Here is a 24370-nt window from a genome sequence, read left to right on the forward strand (position 1 = left end):
TTTAATTCATTTGCATTCAATGGCTAATGTGAGCTGTAGTCTGCCACAGGATATGACTTGTGGGTTATAGTTTGTGTATGAGGCCAGGATGGTAAAAAGAAAGGCAGTCGGAACAAAGAGAACAGGCCACGGAAGGGTCGCACGTAGGCTCCAGGCACGTCTGTCTGTCATGGATGGAAATATCCAACAGTAAGCACTGGGGTTTACCAAGGGAGTGAGAGAACGTGAACCGAGGAGGACACACGTAAGAAGGGCAAGCAGAGAAACGTCAGGATTAAGTGAAAGTTGAGATGCTAATCGCTTAAGCACGCTCACTCAGGAAACTTAGCTACAGCCCACACCTACTTCATGGGACGTGCGTCTTGTCTACACATGGAATGTGTGACGCTGCCAGCTCGGGCTGATCCTACCTCCACCTTTACCTATGAGCATCTCTCTCTAACTGGCATTCTAGATAATAAATCCTTACTGCATAAGCAAGTCAAAGAAACAGCAGGTTGCTCAAATCTATAGCTGAATGATCTTCATTGAAACCAAGTTAGAAATGCCAGCCTCTGATAAAAGTGCACCAAGGGCTCTCCTGTTGCTAGTCGCCAGTGCCCTGACTTTTCCCCACCCTTCTCGGCAGGTCCTCTTGGTCAGCTTCTTAGGGTGCCCAAATCACCTGAGAATGCAGCATTTCAGGGCAAAGCGCAGGGCACAGTTTTCTCATGGCCTGGCCTCTCAGCATACAAGGTTAGCCTTGCAATTCCTACCACCTTCCATTGAGAGCAAAGCAAGCACTTTGCCTAGTCTCGGAGCTGATTTCCTGGTTCAAGTGATTAGTGCAACTGGAGCTCCATTCCCAGGTGGAGTTTTCAAACCTCCTAGTTAGCTGCCTTTGCCCTTGAACACTCAAGAAATTTTCTCCTCAGCTCTAGTGTTTCTTTTGATCCATCCTTCATGTCAACTTCTTCCTTGTTCAATGTTCAGTCTCTAGGCTGTCTCTTCCTTGCTTGCTTTCTAGTAGCCAGCATTAAACCAAACACAAACATGTTCAGATGTTTCAGGTGGTGACTGCATACCTGGGTACCTGTTAGCAACATCAGTAAAGAAAAGTAAAGATACATAGGTTCCCTCAGCCTAGGGGCTGGTCTTGAGGGCAAGACAGCCAGCAAGAAGAGGAGGAGGTTGGCTCCTCTGGCCCATGACCGAAACAGCCTCCAAGGCACAAATAAGTACATCATCTGCTCTCCCAGCTCCTCCGAATCTAATCCTTCACAATCTTTTCAGCAGTTGTTTTTCTAAAACACAAATAATGTGAGTCACCCCCTTAAGATCCTTCTGTGGCTTCTCATTGCTTAAAGAAAACTCTTCGACAACTAGATCCTGCCTTGTCTCTTTCCTCTTCAGGATCATCAGTCCCTACCTCTTTTGCCTTACTTCAAGCAGGCCACCAATGCACATGATACTCACATTACTCCTTCTGCCTGGAATGCCTTGCCGCACCCATTCCACTGCTTTAACACCTTGAACAGCACTTCTGGGACGAACCTTTTCTGACTCTCCAGTCAGACAGACATGTGCTAGGCATTGGGTCAGCTGCTAGGGAGGAATGCTGTGCCTGGTAGCTCACCATTCACCCTCCTTCACTATAGCCCTTGACATGTCATTCTCCACTCATATGGCCATGAGCCATGCATGGGTCCACAGTAAATGCAGAAGACACCTGGTGATTGGGCGGCATAACCCATGATGGAATAGAAATCAAGGTCAACATAATATTTCTGTAATGACTCTAGCAGTTTAGGTTGGGTTAGGCAATATCCTCTTGTTAAGATTGGTATCAACTCTGAGAAATATTTTATTCAGTTGTAAAGTCCCAGTTAAATTCCTTTGTAAAGCTGGAGAAATAAAGTCTTTGATTAAAAACTAAAATTTCCCCAGGCCTCTAAAGAGGGGTGGGGGAGGGGAGCAGGTGTAGAAGAATGTCTGATCTGTCATATTCTTTAGTCAGAGCCATAAACGTGTTTGGGTAAGACAAAGTGATGTTCTGATAACATTGATAAAAGTAACTTTAAGATTGGGTCACAGGAAGCCCAAGATAAATGCAAAGAGGAAACAGGTTCTTTTTGAAGTAGCCTCTTCATAATCATTTTCCCACACATGTGTTCAACTTCCGAAGGAGGACTGAATACTTGATTTGCTTTGCAAATGAAACAGCTTAAGAATGAGACATTCAGATAATCTTATAGCTTGTTTAGAAGGCTCACTTTAAGTTTAGGCTGCAGCTTCAGAACTGTGTTAACAGTTCCTGTAGGCACATGTGAACTGAGGTACCTTAGGCTGGTACTTGGGATTTTTATTTTGCTCTGTTTTTAGTACTTGAATTTAAAACAGACTCTCGAGGGTCTTCATAGGAAGGCGGGATGAACAATGACCTCAGCAGCATCCTGACAACACAAGCAGCAACAGGCTCCCTGAGGATGTGCCTCAGTGGTGTTGCTCGGTCAAAGTGAGTATCATAGCTCCAGAATTCAACTGGGGAGGAGGGGCAGCGAGTGCGACGGTACACTACTGATTTTCTTGCTTACACTATGGCAGGCCTCTAATCTTACTTTCATATTCTACACATGTGTAGCAGTTTTACACCAACAAGCAGTTGGGAAGAGCGAGAGAGCAAGACCTAAAATGGCCAGAGGAGTCCCCTTCTCTATACAAAAAGCACACGGAAATCCTTTGAAACTTGCCGACAAATCAAAACTTTGTAATGTCCACTGTGAACTTCTTGTGGCTGCCTAATAATCAATAAGTGTTTGTGAAAAGAATGCATGATTAACAATAATTCAAGCAATATTATGGCTTGAGATATTTTAAGCAAATTAAGTTTTTGAAAGAGATGATGATACCGTTACCACTAAGATATGTCTTTTATCTTTTAGTGAGATACATTTTCCATATAGACTTGTTTCTGTTCTCAAATACCTAATGACAAGGAGAATAAAACTTAAATTTTTTTTGGTGAAAATAAATTTTTATCAATGAGAAGCATTTTTAAAAACATCTCTCCCAGGTTTCTGTATCATGATGACTTCTGTTTAAAGGCCCACAACATTAAGAGTTTCTGGTACAAAACTACACAGGCTTCTCTTAACCTCATGAAATTGAGATGTCAAGCACAAAGAACCTGCTTATTAATTATTAAGATCAAGGTGGACGCAAACACAAAAACAGGTGAGTAAAGAAGCAGACCACAATTACAGGCATTAGGCTAAAGATTTTTATTTCTTACTTAAGCATGCTGTATGTATACATACAATATCAATATATACAACTTGAACAATTACAATTTATACATAAAATACAGTGAAAGTGTGGCTTTTGAAATTAATACAACAAACTCATCATACAATTTGTAATTCTGGCCAGTATACAATATTGTAGTAATGCTATTGAAGTTACTGATGATTTAAATTAGACTACAGTAGAAGTTCAAAGGCACTAGGAAGATCTATGTTTTAGTCTAGCATTTATATCAAAGAGTAACTAAAAAGGAACACAGATGCATACATTAATAAACTGGGCAGACACTGACGTACTTAAATGTAAACTCTACCCATCCTTTAATTTACAGCCCTGCAGGAAAGGGAGGGACTTTCCTTATGATAACAGTTAAGGGAAAAATGTTATTAAAAGATGAAAAAGAAACATAACAAACTAAAGCTACAATCATAATTTAAAAAAATATGTTAGTTGAAGTAGCACCACCCTCTCCCCCAAAGTAACCTTAAATTTCGTGCAGCAAAAAAAAGGTCCTCTTTTCTCAAAAAATAGATGACACAGCATGTGAAACTGATTCTACTTGTGGGACGAACACATGGATGTAAACCTCCCACCTTAATTACCCCTACACCTCACAAGAATCTAAACAGAAATGGGGAATACTATCATATTTTAATATCTCAGTTATTACTACATATATTTGCAAGGTTTACTAAAGAACATACCACAAACAACATTCTACCAAGGCTCCTCTTAATAAATATTACTTTTTTAAATTAAAGAGAAAAAAATCGCCATTCACATTCAATAACCTACTTATATGTGACACTCATTTTAAATGCTTATTTCAAATAATGAGCAAATTTATCTATCTTTTCATGAAACTAACACTAAAGTTACAAAATATTTCATTTGTGGACAATGGCACAAAGTAAATGTGAAGGAACCACAGGACTGCTATGATTGGAGCTAAGTGAACAGCTTTAACGCTAGGTTCCCATGCTTTCACATGGGTACTCAGGCCTGGCTCCAATATCTAATCTTGATATCAGTTCTAATGTAATGCTAAAGCAGCCTATTTTTAAAATTTATCAATGTTTTGACTTTTTATAGCTTTCTTTTTGTTACTGCAGTGACATGGAAAAGAAAAATATCTAAGATGATGACTTAAATTTTCCTTAATGTTTTAAAGCTTAATGCAAAAGTTATCCCTTTTCTATTAAATGGATGGTTAAAGGCTAGACCTGTGGACTTTAAAAAAAATAAAAGACATAGTCATTTTTTTTCCTACTGGTAAAATTAAGATTTCTCTAGAGTAATTACTAATAGGTTTAAATGTGCATCTATAACTCCCAAGATATTCTGGTTACACAAAGCTTTTACAAGACATAAGTTCACCTCAAGTCTTCACAGTATCTAAACAATGCCCCACAAAGTTATAAATGTCTAACTATCTTGCACATCACAAAGAAAATGCTGTTAGTTAAATCCAATTCTTCTTACCTAGAAAAAATTCACCATACATAAGATATTTATTACATCACCTTTGAAATGTACTTTAAGTTTATGGACACATTTTTACACAATTCACAAGTATGCTACCTTCACTCCCATTCTATACATAGCTTTGTAATTGTAAAACAATATTTAACCAAACTTACTAATTTATGCAGTCTTAAAATGTGTAGCCAATGTATTTCAGGGGTGATTACATAATTTTAAAACTCATAAAAGATAAATAAATATATATATATATATAGTGGTTTTAGAGTAGCATAACTTAAAAAAATAAAAATTTTACAAGCAGCCAACAAAAAAACAATAATTCTATCTATGACAACTTTTCTTTTTTACTATAAAATAAAAATAATTTTTATTTTAGAGGTATGGTCTAATTGGAATTGTCAATGGAAGAAATTCAGGGAAGACTATTTTCTTTATAAAATAAGAAGAAAGACAAAACAAAGTGTTTTAAAGGCAAAGAATTAAAAGGTATTTTTCCTGCTTTGGTTGTATTTTCCAGAAAATGGAGATCTTTCTCAATTGGGAGAGACAGAGCAATTGACATCAAAATTTAGAAGTCAGACACAGGACAGTATCTGTTAATCAAGCTTCAAAGTGAATTTAAAAAATAATACCTACAGAGGCAAATATTAGTGACCAATATTTAGTTTCTTAATTTTCTGTAACTGGGTGACTCCTTTATATTTAGGTACAAATTCAATGTTTCAAGAAACATGAAATCAAACAAAATTTTTGACCTGAAGTTAAAGTGGCAGAAAAGGTCAAGAGAGGTCCAGATGAAACATTATTTTCAGCTTTTGTTTCTTAAACATGTATACTTCTAGACTATCAAATCGTAACAGTGTTCTATAGATCAATAAGATCACCCATCTCATACACTAAATGCAATGAATGTGAGTATAAAAATTAGAATATATTTTAGAAGGCCAGGTGGGTGTTAGGATTCCATTATTTCTTAGATATGCAGCCCATATATTCATATGTAACAGGAAACCACAGGACAACTAGACCTGCAGCTTTCTATGTGCAAAACAGGACTTATTCTTTTTTTTTTTTTTCTATTTTGAATATCTGTCCAGTTATCTAAATAGATAGTAGTTGAGTAAATCACTAGTAGACTTACGTATACATTTAAACTGCAACTCTCTATAGTATGAACTGCTCCTTCAACTTCCCTGCACAGTATAAGTTGAAAAAGTAATTATGACAATTTGAACAATTACCAGTGGTACAATTTTAATGTTATATTAACTTAATATATATGGACTAAAAGATATTAAGCAAATTATTAGTTCCAGTCTTACTCCACGATTTACAAGTTGCATTACTGGAAATTACACAAAAATCTTCAATGTTTTAATTAAATATTGTATCCAGGCATGAGAATATCACTAATTTTTATTTTGACTTTAAGTCTGTAACGTTTACTGAAGTAAAGAGTCAATTACAGTTTCAGGCTTTGCAGAACGCTTTCTGTTTGGAGAAGAGAAAAAGAAAACATGAATGCTTCCCTAAAAGACAAAAGTACAAACACTTTACATTATGTAGTAGATAATATCAAGCAGCCAGAGAATCTAGAAACCAGTCAAGGTTTGACATGCTATGTTAAGAGATCAATTAATGCCTGCCTTTTCAGGCTAGGGCAAATCACTTAGAGTGAGCCCAAGAGCATGGCACTGCACTCCACCACCCACAGTGATGAGGGAATGAGTAAATGATAAATCAGACTAGACAATGTGGACAGGCCGAGTGGTCTGCATGCCTGCCAGATTTGAACTCCTTGATTATCTCTTCTGGAGTGTGCTAAAGGTTCCAGCTTATTCAGTGAAAATCAGAGCCACAAATCACCTGAAGCAACACCTCATAGATGACTGTGTAGGAACTGATGGAAATGCTCCATTAATGTATCATGTTTATTGCAGTTTTGCTTAGTACACTGAACTATGTGTTTCTAATGAGGAACATCACATTGAACATTATCAAGTAATGTAACCTAATATCAAAAAACCATTTAATGTGCATATTTGTCTATATTTATGGCCATTTACTGTTTTAATAACACAGCAGGCTAATTCTGGTACACAGAGGTGCTGGGTTTGGCTCATCTAATGTTCACTCACATTTTTTTTTTTTTAGACTAACAAAAAAGTACATTATTTTAAAATGAGTATTCTGAAATCTATATCCAAGTATCTTATTATTTGCTTGGCTGTTTTAAGTCCACATAGTTTCTTAAAAGTGACTAAAAACAGAGACTTCATATAAATAATTCTTATTTCTGGTTTCTCCTTTGACATAGGAAGATCCAGAAACAATGGGCCCTCTTCCCCCAAACTCACTAGAAACAGGGTAGCAGCTCCTCAGACCACACTCTGTTCCATTTTATCCCAGCACATCAATGCCTATTTTTCTCCTACATTGAGGCCAGCTGTCTTACCATTTATCATCACACTTACCTGTTACTTTTTTTTTAATAACTGTAAAGTTAGGAGGAAAACACCTCCATTAAAAGTGAAAAACTTAATGATCTAGAGGAATTTGTATTTCTTTGAACCAATTTGCTTCATTCATTAATAATACATGCATAGCTTCCTTTGGCATATGAAAAGCTTTTCATGTCTGACATCTAAATGCTGGGGAACGTAAAAATTTGTATACTTTTAATATGTGATTTCTCCTTCCAAAATTTATAAAAGTTAGGTTATGCCTATAAGATTATGTAACACAAAAACATTAAAACTTAAGACTTTTGAGTTACATGTAGGATGAAGGCTATGTACTCAAAGTAGGGAAAAATAAAAGCTTATTATTTCCTATCATTTTAGGCCCAAAGTCTTACAGTCAGTTTGATTAAGCTGAACAGTATTTGATGTAAGGAAGGGAGAGAATAAACAAGCTCCAGCCCAGCAATTTCATATCCTGGTTTCCTGGGCTACATTACAATACATTTAAACTACTCAACAGTCAAAACTAGACCACAAAGGAGAGGGAATGGTAGTCAGAGAAGTTTTCTTTAACTGGTAACTGAGGAAATCAAGGTTCCTGAGGCAATGTTCATGACAGAAAAAATGAATCAGTTGAATACAATACCTTGAGAGTCTAACCAGGCAAATTAATTGGCATCTCACTAGAAAAATTAATACAAAGATCGAGGAATTTGCCTTATTACACATTTGGAAAGAAGAAAGTAAATTAGAAATAAATTCTACTAGTCAGGAGGGCTAAAGAAGTTGAAGACCTTATTTCCTTAGCCAGATCTTTATTCACTCAAATCCGAACTACATAAGGACTTGAATTATTTAGTTAAATAGTTATCATGTTAATTGGGCTTCCCTTGTGACTCAGCTGGTAAAGAATCCACCTGCAATGAGGGAGACCTGGGTTCAATCCCTGGGTTGGGAAGATCACCGACTCCAGTACTCTGGCCTGGAGAATTCCATGGACTGTACAGTCCATGGGGTAGCAAAGACTTGGACATGACTAAGTGACTTTCACTATCATGTTAATTAAATTTCCCTTCAGTTCAGTTCACTTCAGTTGCTGTCATGTCTGACTCTTTGCGACCCCATGAATCGCAGCACGCCAGGCCTCCCTGTCCAACACCAACTCCCGGAGTTCACTCAGACTCAACGTCCATTGAGTCGGTGATGCCATCCAGCCATCTCATCCTCTGTCGTCCCCTTCTCCTCCTGCCCCCAATCCCTCCCAGCATCAGAGTCTTTTCCAATGAGTCAACTCTTCGCATAAGGTGGCCAAAGTACTGGAGTTTCAGCTTTAGCATCAATGTACCTAATTTGAAAATCTCAAAAAAAAAGAAAAAAAAAAAAAAGAAAATCTCATTGCCTTGGCTCATGGAACCCAAAGACAGTTCTTACCTTCTCCCAGTCTTTGGCCTTGCTTTTCCCTTTGAAGTCCGTGGCCTCTCTAATTTCATCAAGGACTGCCGAAGGCTTTCCTCAGTATAGGCGAGATACACATGAGAAAGGTCCACTTCAAAGGGCTATATAAAGGAAAGGAATAAGACATTCTAACACACAGATTTGAGGGAAGATTTAAAATGCTGAATAAACTCCTAGGAAAAAGCCAGAGACAAAACCAAATAAATATCTACAGATATATTTTTCTAATGCCATATATCTCAAATGTATTCACCAATCATTGGTGAAGAAGCCCTGACCCACTATAAATTCCTCAGTAGTAAATAAAAACTGTTGGTTTTTCCCTAAAGCTGCTGCTTTCTCTTGTTAACCTAAGATTAGGACCAGCTTTGAGAGGGACAGACACATTCTAGTCCCTAAACAAATTCCCAAGACCCAGAGAGGTGGTGAGTTTCTGAAGAGGACTCCATGCCCCTCTTGTGATATAGAAATGATAAGCTGCCCCCATGACTGCAGGTAAGCAGAACTGTCCTAATAATCACCCAATTCTAGAGCCTCTACTCTCAACAGATTAGCCTATTTTCAGCAGAGCTGATTAACAGATATCATGATAACACAATTTAGTGACCATATTCTTATAAAGAATCAACTGTAATTTGTTTTTTGTTTTTTTTTTTTTAAAAAAAGCACTCTTACATCTTTCTCCTTTTTATCTGGAACTGGAGTCTGCTTTCTCATGTTATTTCCTGTGTAGGCAACACATTTCTCAAAAAAGGAAAAAAGAGGGGGAGAATTATTTTAATTAGCAATTAATACTATGAATGAGGTAAATTACTATGAGATATTCTGATGGTACACTCATAAAACATGATTTGAGGGATTTCCCTGGTGGTCCAGTGGTTAAGAATCCACCTGCCAACGCAGGGGATGTGGATTCAACCCCTGGTCAGGAAACTAAGACCCCACATGCCATGGGGCAACTAAGACCCAACACAGTCAAAAAGTAAATAAATAATGTTTTTTTTTAAAAAAAAAAACAAAACATGACTTGAATGCTGGGACAGAAAGGTAGACCCAGAGGTCATTCGGTCCTACACACCAACCAATACCACCATCTCTCCTGAATATTCTGTGTTGTAACCTTTAATCATCTTATCCACCCTAGTGGATGATCATCTGATTCACCCTCTGGACCAACCTCCCCACTGTGGCCAGCACAACTCCCGTCTATAGGAAGTATTCCATTAACTGTTTCATAAAAGGATGAAGGTTAGTACTCACTAGCTGCCATTCTCCTATGTCTTCATTCCAATGGACATAGTTTTCAATCATTTCCTTTTAAAAGAGTCAAAGATGATCTACTTTTAATATTTAGTAACATTTAAAATACTGACTTAAACATGGAACTAAAATCTTAATATATTAAGTGAAAAAAGTTAAGTTTCAAAACATTATGTATTGCATGATGCCCTTTTTGGGCTTCTCAGATGGCTCTGTGGTAAAGAATCTGCCTGCCAATGCAGGAGACACAGGAGAATGAGGGTTCAATCCCTGAGTTGGGAAGATCCCTTAGAGAAGGAAATGGAAGCCCACTCCAATATTCTTGCCTGGAAAATCCCATGAAAAGAGGAAACTGCCAGGCTACAGTCCATGGGTTTGCAAGGAGTTGGACATGACTGAGCAACTGAGCAAGCACATGCGATGTCCCTTTTATAAATTTAAAAATATATACCTTCAAGGAATATAAGTAGATGCAATTAAACTATATAAAAATAAAAAGCAAGGAAATAAAGAATTTAGGATTCAGGATACCTTGAGTGTGAAGAGGTAAAGGGACGGAAGAGGGGAGAGAGAAACCATTTGGTTAAAAATAGGTCACTATAATGGTCCTAGATTTTGTTCTGGGTGACAAGTTAACTACAAAATAAGTAAATAAAAGGAGGCCATCCAAGGACCATCAAGGACAGTGTACTGTGAACCAAATATTAATTCTGAAAGAAAGAAAGAAAAGAAAATTAAAGAGAAAAATAAAATAATATTAAGCTTATATTGACAAATTTCTTAAAACTGTACACAGATTTAAAAGAAAGAAAAGGAAAAGAAAGAAAAAAAATTAAAGCTTATATTTAGACAATTCTTAAAACTGTACAAAGATTTAAAATAAAATTTAAAAATCAATGTTAAAGTCTACTAAAATGTACTGGAAAGAGATATTTGGTGAAAAGAATAATAGAGGCTCTGATTTTAAAACTATAGTAGTATTCAGAGTTAGCATCTATCTGGAGATGGATGGTAGTGGTCATTGTACAATATTGTGAATGTACTTAATGAAATGTACTCTTAAAAAGTTAAGATGGTAAATTTCATATGTCTATTTTACCATTTCACCTCAAACGCACAGAATTAGCATCCATAAACAGGAAAAAAAAATTAGCACAGGAGTTCTGTTTATTCTATTCATAGGATAAAGAATGTTGAAAAAATAAATAGGACCTATGCCTTTACATGAATTACATGAATCTGGCCTTCCTCCTAAGGAATGAGGAATTCTTGTTCAGATACTTAGTTACTCAAACGGAGAATAATATATTAAAAAAAGTTAACAGCTGGAGTGAAATGTGATGGAATTAAAGAAAATTTTATCAGCAACAACTGAAATGTAAACATTTACTGCTAATTAAATTAGAAATTGCATTTCTTTAGTCCTTAACCCCAGCCAATGACCTAATATTTAAGTCAAAGAACTTCCCACTTACTTGATAATCCTGAGGTATAAAGTTATCAATAATAAGCATCTGAAGTCTCAGTTCCCGGCTAAGTTGTCGAATGTTCTCCAAGAGGCCTTCAATTTCCCTCTGATGTTCTTGTTGGAGATCAGCCATCTACCAGAATCAATGAAAATACTAAGGACAAGTAAGATTTTAAATACAAAACAATTTCATCTGACAGGGCAGTAGTCAAGGAAACTTTGTAAAAGCTTACCCAGTTCTTTCACAAAAATAATGGACAGAATATTATAACACTATCACTGTCCACTCCACCACATTAGTAGTTAAAGCTGAAATAAACTATTTTTACTAACTTAACAGATGAAATTTAAAATTGCACATAAAGGTGAAAATTTTATTTCTGTAAAATTGTAAGCACACTTTATGACTCCTTTAGGATTCTTAATCATACTTAATCAAAGCTAAAAAATTCAAACAACAATAACAGGTAATTTCTAAGAGATCAACCTCTGACTTTGCAGCCATCAGCATAGTCCAAACTTTCTTTAATTTCTTGGTCTTTCCTTGTGCTTCTTCTTGCAAACTGGTATACTTTTCTTCAATATCCAAGCGTTCTTGCTATGACAAAAAGTGGTGAACTTCAGAATAATTTTCTTCATTAAAGCTTAATTAACAAATGATATAAATGTTTAGCAAGTATTATCTTTCAAAGCAATCCATAGATATGCTTTAAAATTTTATTAAGACTATAGACGCTCAGCTTTTCACTATAAAAGTAAATACCTCAGATGAAACATCAACCAACAATAAAAATTCACATCACCTCTTTTTCCTCAAGTTCTCTACGAAGTTGCTCTGCTCTTCTTCTCCTTTCTTCCAGTTCCATGTTGGATTCTTCAAGAAGTTTCTCTTGTTCCTCAGCTTTTGCCAACAAATCAACACCACCAACAATTACCTTCTTCTCCAGTGCAGATAATTTCTCTAGCAAAGACTGATGCTCCTGTCTGTTAATTAAAATGAGAATACACAATATCCATCAATTATGTACTATTCTACTAAATTTACCCAAATGTAACAAAAATTTAGATATATAATTTCAAAATAAGAATGTAATTACATCTCTCTCAAATTACACAACTGGGTAGTAGTATTGCTTTTAATCATAATTCAATTTTCTTGCTTATGCATACTGTAAGAAAAAACCCAGAAATTTAAATCACAAATTCATCTCAATTCAATAATACTCACTGGGCCTTAAGAAGATCTTTTTCCCGTTTCTCTAACTCAGCTCTAGCCTTGTTTCTTTCTTCTTCTTCCATGTCAAGCTTTGTTTCAAGTGCTTTTCTCTCTTCATCAATTTTTGCTTGCATTTCAACCATCTTATCTGGGGAAACTTTCTTTTTACCTGTTTGAGTCATTTAATTGCAACAATCACTTCAGAGTCAGTATTTCAGACATACACATTACCTTCAAAGATACACTCCTCAAGAATACAAAATCAAATCTCAACATTTTAAGGAAATCAACTGAACAGTATTTTTTATTTCTACTTATTATGTTCCTAAAAGATTTTTTAACTGCTAAATTCAAACTGTTGTCCAACTGTGCAATGATAACTAAGAACAAAAGTACGTAAAAGAGAAAATGAGACGAGTAGGAAAAGAGAGAGATTAACAGGAAAACCAAATAAATAAAAAAGCAAAGATCTCTGTATGCCCAAATGACATATTTCACCAAAAAAGCAGTATCATTATTTAGTTACTTTTTTCTGATAACCAGGTACAAAATCAAGTCACTTCTCAAAACACCTTCCCACAAAATTTATTAAAATGAACGAATAAGTAAAAGTCACACAAAAATCAGACAGAATTTATATCAAGTCATTTTTAACACTGAATATATCTCCAGAGGTTTTTAAAAATTTTACTTGATAAAATTACTTGAAAGTATTTTATTTCATAGCATACTTTTAAAGGAAGTAATGCTATACTAATTATGTAACAGTTACATAGTAATTAACCAGTCACTTTTTAGTTGCTGAGCTGTTATGACATATCATCAAATCTTAAATGAACAACTAAAATAACTTATTATGTCAAATTCAGGATCCTAAATCTCCCTAAGTCAGATTAAACATTTCAAGTGTGAAATATAAGTAGAAATATTATCAAATAATACAGCTAGAAATATAATTTCCAAATGACTATTTTGATTATAATGCCTAACACAGTTTATATATATATATAGTAAATGTTCACTAAAGATTTAATGAATTTCAAAATCATGAAATTAAAATGAAAAATAAAAAAAGAAAAACCAGCTTATTAAACTCGTTATGAAACCGAATTAAAGATAATTCATTTCTGGTAATACAATTTCTTTGAAATGTACTTTCCTTCAGAAAAAACAATCAAATTTTTCGCAGAACTGGTCTGAGGCTCTCCTGAAAGCTTTCTGTCATTTTTAACTTCCTTCCCAAAGGACCACAGAAGAGTGTAGAACAATTTATAAACTGTTAATGTCTCCACCCAAAAACTAACCCCACATGCTGACAAGGAAAGAGAACTGAAAAATAAAGATGATGGAGATATATATATCTGAATAAACTCTTTGAGGAACCACAAGATGATGAATCATTCACAAGCTTTAATTCTTTGGGTTAAAATCATATAAAACCCCCAAAGGTTTAAAATACATTACCCTTCACTTTTTTAGAAATATAAGTCCAGAGCAAACTAAAGCCACAAGATGAATAAGTTAAATAAAAGAGTAAACAAAAGCACTGATCCAAATTCATGCTTTGGTGTGGTGTGATTCATTGCATCCCAAAGTCAGGTTACAGACCTGACTCTATTGGCTTTTTTAGCACAATCACCTGTATTGAACACACTGAACTATTCTGCTAAAAAGTAATATTAAAAAGTAATTTAACTCTTATTCCCAATGAATTCCTAGAAAGGATTTCCCATCAGTAGTAACTATTTCTTAGAAATTTGAGGGGGGAAAGTGTAAGTTCAGGTATAAAGTAAGTGTATGCACTAAAATAATTATGATTTCCTTTAGACTCTAAAATTATGGTAAAGAAAAAATGGAAAATATGTTAAAAATTGTATGTGTGAAAACTGTATGTGTATAGAGGAAATGGTCCCCTCAACACACATACATTCATTTTTTAGGCTTCTAGGGTTGCAACTGTGTTGTTAGTTAAAAATACATAGTTTCCAAATGCATTAAAAAGCAGCTAAATAAGAAAATATATATATGTGTAGAGATACAAAAGCACATGCCTACTGATGAATTACTACTATGCCTGAACTGCTTCACTTATTCAAAATTATTCAGGTAATATTTTCAAACTGATGTTTAAGCAGCAAAAATCTTACTGTGTTCTCACAGCATTTTCATAAAAATGACCATATATACATAGTTTCAGTTACAAAAGTCTGATATTTAAGTAATATATTATTTTAGCCAGAATTAGTCTGATGAATTGCATTTATTGTAAGCTAAATGTGGATATGTACCAACTTTAACAAGGCATGATATTATGAAAAGTCACTTTTGGATTTTTTTTTTTAAGATTTTAAAAATATATTAATGAATCAAACCAACCAACCAATCAAAAAAAAAAAAAAAAACCTTCTAAAATTGTAAAAATTTAACACAAAGTTTCAGGTAAAAAAATCTAAAAAGAATGTTAATGCCACAGAATATTTAACTGAGCCAAAGAGGAGTGATAATATTTTAATTCCCATCTACCACATCCTCTAACCAAAACTGAGGTGAACTTCGGCAAGGCAAAATTAAAGGGAAGAATTTTAGGAAGTGTTAATTGAATTAACTTCATTTTCATTACATGAGTATCCATGGCCATACATAACCAGGCATTTGAGTCCTTGGTTTAAAAAAAGGAGAAAAATGCTTGCATATGAAATCATTTATATTTCTAAAATTTGGCTTACTAGGTCTTTAAGAATTTAGAGAAATGATTATGCCATGTGGTTCTGGTGATATATTTATTTTTATTGTTTATTTTGTTAATTAGGTCTAGAATATACAATGTGTTACTGTCAAGCTAGTAGTTCAGAATTGTTTCCTTAAGAAGATAATTTGGAAACTAAAATGTTCCTAATACCTTTGTTAATAAAAACTGAAATAAGCTTTTTAAAAAAGAATTGAATAAAAAAGGAATTTAAAAAATGCTAAAGCTGAAATATACTTTAAAATACAAGACAGATACTTACCTTGTAAAAAAATGAATTAAAAAATTGTAATGTGGTTAAATAACAAAGTTCTCTATAGTTTAAATAATTGTACCACGTGGAGTGCAAATCAATCACACCAACCTGCTTGATCTTTCAACAAGAAGTAGTAAGCAAATCGGAGACAGGAAGCATATGCACAGAGATGAAGAGGAAAAAAAGAAAAAAACATTATTTCTTTTATAAAACAAAGAAAAATGTATTATAGCATTTATTTATAGTATAAGTATAGGAGTACAATCATTATACAAACTGAAATAGATCAGTTTTATGCAAAAAGAAAAGTATATTCAACATAATCAGAGATGATAATTTAAGCAAGGACAGTAAGATTAATTTAATCATATTTCTAATCAACCTTGACTCCCAAACTTGCAAATGTAACAGTTGAGCAACAAATGGAGGACATGGAATTGGGAACCTGCTAAGACCTGGCAAGTAATATAAAGAGCAAAACAGGAAATAAAGCCAATTTTAAAAATTAGTAAGTTAAAAGTAGCAGAAGTCACACTGTCCATTTTCAAAATTTCCCAATTCAATGACCTCTAATAAGGATACATTACAGGTGTGCCCCCCTTTAAGAAAATCGAACGCAAAACCTTCAACCAACTAAACAAATAAACTAGAGAAATTTGCAGTGATCATGTAACTAACAGAAGCACTTAATAAAGAATTTTTAAAGACAGCAATCCTCCCAATACAACTGATTTCCCAACTTGATTTATAAGCATTTTCAAGAAATGCTTATTGCATAAAGTGAAGTACACCTGTACAGTAACAAACTTGCATTCAATCTATTAGTAGACTGTTAAGAGTAATTATAATGATTCTATAGAAGTAAATGATCAATTGATGATTCAAGCAAACAACACCTAAAAAAAAAGGGCCATTCATATTTTTAAAAAGGAAGGTACATACAAGTTACACACAGCAACCACATGCTGGGGCAACCATCTTTCCACGTCATCAACACACCCACAGTGCAACAAAAGAACTTAACATTATACACTAGGTACACAAAGAGTAACTAAAACTGCTTGAACTACAATTCATTTCATAACCAATTTTCATGTAAATACCTTTTAAGAATTAAAGTAAAATTTTAAAACAGAAAATTAAATTATAATACCTCTCACTCAGATATTTTCTTACATTTAGCAATTTATAATACAAAATGAGACTTCTATATGGTTTCTAAAGCAATGTCATGTCTTTTGAGTTAGCTTATGAAATTAACTGTCTTGAAAAAATATAAGGACAATAGAGAAAATAATTCCTAATATTCTCAGAATTCTTCCTCTAGAAAGCTAAAAGCATGAGAACAACAACCAAATGCTTTTGTTATTAGTTTTGGAAAGGTAAGAATATATAGATAATGCTTTAAAAAGCAGTAAGCTGCAAGCTAGTACAAGAAAGCATCAATTCTCTTTTCTTCTGAAACTAAAATATAAATAAAATTAATAATACTTTTCAAAATTATCAAAATCATGGTTTAAGAAAAAGCTTTAGATTTGAAATAAGTCAAGACAGATCCTGCACAATTTCTTGTGGATCTGAATTCTCTAATCATAACATAGAAAGTTTCTTAAAATCAATCAGGTCATTTAGAAATAGAGATAAATGGTTATTTGATATAAAATACCATTCAATTTATTTTTACTTGCTTCAAACTTTACATTTTTCTTTATTTGGGAGCTTTTGGTCTTAAGTGACCCCTAAGAATAGGACGCCAAAGCATAAAATCTTTTAAACTACAAGATATGTTATAATTGGCACCACTGTACTTCCAAACATAATGTGTACCTTATGAAATTCAGAATTTTGTTATTATAGATAGGTCCTTTACACTGACTAGGAGTATGACAAAACATGAAAAGGAACCTTAAGAGTTATTCTCCTATACAGCTTACTAGCTCTCTTTACATTATCTCAACTGCAAAAGCATGAATCTCTCTTCCATTGTCTCAAACATAAGCTTAAGCATATGTTTTAACAATTATGGTTAACTGGAAGCAATGAAGAAGGGAGGAAAAATCACCACATGCTTTGTTTTACTGAGAAGTCCAACATGTATTCTTTAAGTCATGACAGGGAGCGGTGCAGCATTTCTCAAATGAAGCCCATGAGTTATGGAAAAGCCAAAGCTCTGTTAGAGAATTTAAGAGCTACCACTCACTAGGCAAGAACTTATCCAGAGGTTTCTCTATGACAGAACATGTGGAGTCTGAACTACTGCTGCTGCTACTGCCTGGAAGACAAAGAAATGAGCCCAACGGGAACCAAAGAAAGAGGAAACAAGAAAATGAACACATACACAGAGAAAGAATTTTAAAGGACAATCAAGTTTTGTATTAAAGAACCAAAACTTACTTTCCCTTAAAATCAGTCTTGGCAGTCTATATAGTATTCTCTAATTACAAAGCGATACAGGGGAATTAGAAACTGTATTCCTTTAAGTATCCACTGTAGGCAAACCTCACTATTCACTTAAAGTATAGTAATTCAGAGGTTTGGAATGACAAGAATAAAAAATAAGTCACTTGGTGACAAGTAAGTCTATTTAAACCATTTACGTTGATAAACTAACAAAACTGAGCTTAAAAGTCATGCACAATTAAAGTTATAGGAATGATAAATTACCCTTTAACACAAACAGTTTGGGTATGTCTCTAATTTCACTCTTTAATCTCCAAAACATCAAACTATCAGATATACATGTTTAAAGTTTCACAGAAAAACTTTAGAAGGCTTACTGAAATTTTGGAAATTTCTAAGCCTTGAAGGAAGACGTTACTATTAAATATTTTAATATAGTAAGTAAGCAATGGCATTTTTCTAAATTCAAATTTTCATTTTTAAACAAATCTATTATCTGTTTTAGCTTTGAATAGCTTACTCTGAAAAAATATGTATGGACACAAAACCATTTCTCTAAATCAAGGGTCAGTAAACACTTGCTGTAAAGGGACAGAAGATAAGTGCTTTAGGCTTCACAGGCCATACAGACACATGTGAAGACAGCGGTAGACTGTATGTAAACAAATGAACATGGTTGCTGAATAAACTATATTTACAAAAACAGGTGGTGGGCTGATTTTGGTCAGCAGACTACTTGCCAACTCTTGCTCTAAATTATATTTTTCCTGCCTTTTGAAGGACTCCCTATGGCTTTTAAATTTGGGACACCTGATCAAACAGTGATGAGTTATTTTCAGCAAGAACATCTTACTAAGACAAGCAAAATATGCACCAGCTTGAAAACAATGATCCACATTAATGGAAGAGAGTTCTGAAATAAATACTCAGACAGAAAGATCTGAAATGTAGGCCATTATAATGTTTGTCTTTCTTTTGCACTGTCATCTATATCTTTATCACAATATACAGTTTTAATTGATACTTGGAAACGAACACTGTGTTAACAGATCAGTACATTTTATAAAGAAAATACATTTTACATGCTATTATATAATAGAATCCTTCTACAAATTTACTAAAAATTCAATGACTTTTAAAGCTTAATCATATTTGAAAAAAATTCACATTATCTTAACTTTCTAAAATATTCAGATCCCTAACACAGATAAAGTCCCCACATTAAAATCCCACATGAAATTAAAAAATGGAATATCCACTATCACAGATTTTTATAATTCTAAGTAGTATAAAAAACTAGAACATACTGTATGCTGATTCATCTAGAAATAACAGATCAGTATAGGAGGAAAAAATAATGCAAAGTTAACCAGGTATATAGCAAATCCTCTGTTCAAATTGCTACCACAATAAAAAAATAGCAAAATAAAAAGCATGTACTCAACAGCCTTAGAAATGTTAAACCATCATTAGGCAGCAATTTCATTTAATTTCTAGAACACTGAAATGAACTTACTCCTTCTTTTTTTCCTTTTCTCTCCATCTTCTCCAACCTCACCCTCTTCATCATCCTCTTCCTCTGAACCGCTGGTATCAGAGCCTGATATTTCTTCCCCTTGAACAGAAATTTAATACAATGATATTTATTCTGTACCAGGTCACTGCCTATTCAGGAAACGCCTATATCAACTTTCTTCATTAAGTTTTTGTGCCCGAAACAAACCTTATTTTAATATTCCTAGAGAGTATATCAGATATGTTAGCCTCAGAAATAGATATGATATACACAGAGGTTTTATTTTTAAAGTTCCTAAAGAGAACTTATATGCAGAGTACACCATGAGAAACGCTGGGCTGGAAGAAACACAAGCTGGAATCAAGATTGCCGGGAGAAATATCAATAACCTCAGATATGCAGATGACACCACCCTTACGGCAGAAAGTGAAGAGAAACTCAAAAGCCTCTTGATGAAAGTGAAAGAGGAGAGTGAAAAAGTTGGCTTAAAGCTCAACACTCAGAAAACGAAGATCATGGCATTCGGTCCCATCACTTCATGGGAAATAGATGGGGAAACAGTGGCAGACTTTATTTTTGGGGGCTCCAAAATCACTACAGATGGTGACTGCAGCCATGAAATTAAAAAACGCTTACTCCTTGAAGAAAAGTTATGACCAACCTAGATAGCATATTGAAAAGCAGAGACATTACATTGCCTACAAAGGTCCATCTAGTCAAGGCTATGGTTTTTCCTGTGGTCATGTATGGATGTGCGAGTTGGACTGTGAAGAAAGCTGAGCGCCAAAGAATTGATGCTTTTGAACTGTGGTGTTGGAGAAGACTCTTGAGAGTCCCTTGGACTGCAAGGAGATCCAGCCAGTCCATTCTGAAGATCAGCCCTGGGTGTTCTTTGGAAGGAATGATGCTCAAGCTGAAACTCCAGTACTTTGGCTACCTCATGTGAAGAGCTGACTCACTGGAAAAAGTGAGTTAACCCTAACCCTAACCCCAACCCCAACCCTAACTTTGACCTATTTAAACTTTAAAAAGACTATGATGCTGGGAAGGATTGGGGGCAGGAGGAGAAGAGGACGACAGAGGATGAGATGGCTGGATGGCATCACCAACTCGACGGACGTGAGTTTGAGTGAACTCCGGGAGATGGTGATGGACAGGGAGGCCTGGTGTGCTGCAATTCATGGGGTCGCAAAGAGTAGGACATGACTGAGTAACTGGACTGAACTGAACTGAAAGAGAATTTAAGACTTTGACCTATTTAAACTTTAAAGTGATTAGTTTACAGTTTTAAATGTTACATGTTAGAGGTATTATTTCAATGTTTGAAAAATTTGATCACTTTTGGAAAGCATTTTTTCCTCAGTTTTCTGTTTAAGATTTCATTTATTTATTTTTATAAATGCCACATCTCATTGGCTCATTTCTTTTGCTTCTTTATTTTTGGGCTGCACTGGGTCTTCATTACTAGGTGCAGGCTTCTCCAGTTGCAGCTGGCAGGCTCTAGAGCACGTGGGCTCTGTAGTTATGGCGCACAGGCTTAGTTGCGGTACGTGGGATCTTAGTTCCCAGATCAGATATCGAACTTGGGTCCCTTGAATTGAGAGCATGGAGTCTTATCCACTGGACCACCAGGAAAATCTCTAAGATTTTAAATAATTTATTCAACCTTTTTATATTTTAAGAGCCATACAACTATCATCTAACACACGATCCCAATTTTAGGACTATATCGCATCAAGTAATAGAAGAAGGGCTTATTTGTACAACAAATATGTTAATCTAAAAAAAATTTTTAAAAAGGAAATTACAAAGCTAATATTAATGCAAATCAGTACTATGGCACCTTCAAAGTAGTTACTTGAAATTACCACTGTCCACATATGAAATGTCTAGGAAAATAAAAATAACTGGGTGGGAGGGAGTAAAATGTATACTAATCATAATCAGATCAGATCAGATCAGTCGCTCAGTCGTGTCCGACTCTTTGTGACCCCATGAATCGCAGCACGCCAGGCCTCCCTGTCCATCACCAACTCCCGGAGTTCACTCAGACTCACGTCCATCGAGTCAGTGATGCCATCCAGCCATCTCATCCTCTGTCGTCCCCTTCTCCTCCTGCCCCCAATCCCTCCCAGCATCAGAGTCTTTTCCAATGAGTCAACTCTTCGCATGAGGTGGCCAAAGTACTGGAGTTTCAGCTTTAGCATCATTCCTTCCAAAGAAATCCTAGGGCTGATCTCCTTCAGAATAGTTGAACCTAAAAAACAAAAAGTGGAAAGAATTCAGAGTCTTGGGAGAAGAAATTCATTAAACATATATTTCTTCAGGTCCAGAAACAATGACACCCTGGCAGCAATGAGTACACCTAATGCCTAAATCTTGGTTTCTAAATACCATTCTCCAATGAAAGGAACCAGGGAGAAACAGATGATTTTAAGAACAAGGTAAGAAAAATATAAAAATGAGCCCCAAACATCTGTGGTGCCAGAAAATGAGGAAGTGATAAGCAAACAAACTGGTGAGAGCATGCTGAAAGGATACAGGAACTACCCTGAAAGATCTCCTAATGGCCAAAGCTGGAACAATTTGAACAGTAATATAAATAATATTATTGTATTATAAACCCACAGACTAAAATAAATATCCATGAGTCCATACTGACATTAAAAAATACTTAAACAAATAGGGGAGAGGAGACTGATTTTCCTTACACTAAAATTCAGAACACTAAACATTAGAAAGAAAAATGGGAAGAAAACATTATCACTGAGCAAATCCACAGAACTACTGTTGGATGCTAAAATTAGGGGAAGAAAAGTATGATGAGAAACAGAAGTTTTGTATAGTGTCAAAGTATATCTCCACAAGATATAAATTGATTACAAAGGAAATAATAAAATAAATTTACAGTGGAGAAAATCTGCAGAATAATTATGATAAGTGAAAGTGAAAGTCACTCAGTTGTGTCTCACTCTTTGCAACCCCATGGACTATACAGTCCATGGAATTCTCCAGGCCACAATACTAGAGTGCGTAGCCTTTCCCTTCTCCAAGGAATCTTTCAGTGGTGAAAATTTGCAGAATAATTATGAGAAAACTACAGATAAATTCAAATTGAGGAACATTCTACAAATATATGACCAATACTCTTCAAAAATGTCATGATTACAAAGACTGAGGAATTAGAGACTGAAGGAAATTAAACAGACATGACAACTATCAGTAAATGCAATGCATGATCTATAACTGGATCCTGAACTACAAAAAAAAGGGTACTGAAGAGAAAACTGTCAAAATTCTAGTAAGAATCTATGGATTAATTAATAAGTTTCTATCACTGTAAATTTCCTGGTGTAATAATGTAAGATGTTAACATCAGGAGAAGCTGGGTAATAGGTACATAGGAACTCTCCTTGCTATACTGTGAGTTTTCTATAAACCTAAAATTATTTTGAAATAAAAGTTAAAAAGTTATTCTTTTAATAGTTTTGCCTATTTTTAGATTACTCCTATGATCAACTCTATTAACTGGATTATAAGAAATGTCCTAAGAGTGTAAATAAAATGAAGTTTATTAAAAATAAAGTTAGCATTACCAAATATCTAGCAACTTCACCTCTGGATATATATCCAAAAGAACTGAAAGCAAGGACTCGAACAGGTATTTGTACATCCACATTCATAACAGCATTATTCCCAATAGTCAGAAGGTAGAAACAACACAAGTATACATTAACAGATGAAAGGATAAAAAGAAACATGGAAGAAAATTCTGACTCATGCCACAATATGGACGACTACTGAGGACCTTATGCTTAGTAAAATAAGCCAGACACAACAGGAGACATATTGTATGATTCTACTTATATGGGGTACTTAGAATAGTCAAATTCATAGAGACAGAAAGTAGAATAATGGTTACCAGGGATTGAGGGAGAGAGAGGGATGGGGATTTAGCATTTAATGGGTACAGAGAGAGGTTCATTTTGGGATTATTAAAAAGTCCTGGAGATGGATGGTGGTGACAGCTGAAGAACAATGCCAATGTACTTAAGCACATTAACATAAACTTAACATAAAAATAGTTAAAATGGTAAATTTTATGTATTATATATTTTACCACAATTTTTAAAATGTAAAAACTGGGTCAGAAATATAAAGGTATGAACTCAATACTAACAAATCTAAGAAATTTTACATCTTTGAAACATACTGACTATAAATACCACCTAGTGGTCACAGTTAAAATACCAAATTTCATTATCTAAGAGGCAGCTAAATTATAGCTCTTCCTCAAAAATCTTACTCAAATTTACTGAATCAGCACCTTCTTCAAATGTTTGTGATGTCTGGATCTGGATTTTACATCTGATTTAACCAGTTTCCCCGTAGACTGGAGAAAGGCAATTTCAAAGCCCTTTATTCACCAGGTATGCAACGGAGCCCTGTGCCAGCTAGTTCATAGCATTAAGATTCAGGGAGTTACTGACCACCTAACAATGGTTGGTAAATTTCTCACCCTCATGATGAGGTCTTCAAATTTTCTAAACGTCTAACATTATATCATATTAGAAAAGGATTTCCAAAATAGAATCTCATGTTCAAATTTAAATATGAAAGCATATTTTCAAGGCCATGCAATCAATTTTTACTTATAGTAAACTGGGTTTCCATGAGCAGTCAATGCACCAATTATGTTAGAGCCTTTGTGTGGATCACAACTGTGGAAAATTCTTAAAGAGATGGGAATACCAGACCACCTTACCTGCCTCCTGAGAAACTTGGATGCAGGTCAAGAAGAAACAGAACCAGAACAACTGACTG

General features: G+C 34.7%; 1 protein-coding gene across 6 annotated transcripts in view; it reads right to left on the reverse strand.

The window, feature by feature from the left end:
• Nucleotides 1-3245: 3245 nt before the first annotated feature.
• Nucleotides 3246-24370, reverse strand: part of KIF3A (kinesin family member 3A) — an 89900-nt gene continuing 68775 nt past the window's right edge. For 4 of the 6 annotated variants that reach the window (XM_025293078.3, XM_025293083.3, XM_044947879.2 and 1 more), the window contains 11 exons: nt 19547-19645; nt 17831-17902; nt 15739-15747; nt 12641-12797; nt 12216-12396; nt 11900-12010; nt 11420-11545; nt 9945-9998; nt 9360-9428; nt 8661-8785; nt 3246-6258 (listed from right to left, as the gene is read on the reverse strand). In XM_025293078.3, coding sequence (XP_025148863.1) covers nt 6210-6258; nt 8661-8785; nt 9360-9428; nt 9945-9998; nt 11420-11545; nt 11900-12010; nt 12216-12396; nt 12641-12797; nt 15739-15747; nt 17831-17902; nt 19547-19645 — 1052 coding nt within the window. In that variant the 3' untranslated portion in view covers nt 3246-6209. The remainder of the gene's footprint in view (nt 6259-8660; nt 8786-9359; nt 9429-9944; nt 9999-11419; nt 11546-11899; nt 12011-12215; nt 12397-12640; nt 12798-15738; nt 15748-17830; nt 17903-19546; nt 19646-24370) is intronic. The other 2 variants (XM_044947877.2, XM_044947878.2) reach the window with 2 other exon arrangements.

This window comes from Bubalus bubalis, chromosome 9, assembly GCF_019923935.1.
Source record: "Bubalus bubalis isolate 160015118507 breed Murrah chromosome 9, NDDB_SH_1, whole genome shotgun sequence".
NCBI classification, from domain to species: Eukaryota; Metazoa; Chordata; class Mammalia; order Artiodactyla; family Bovidae; genus Bubalus; species Bubalus bubalis.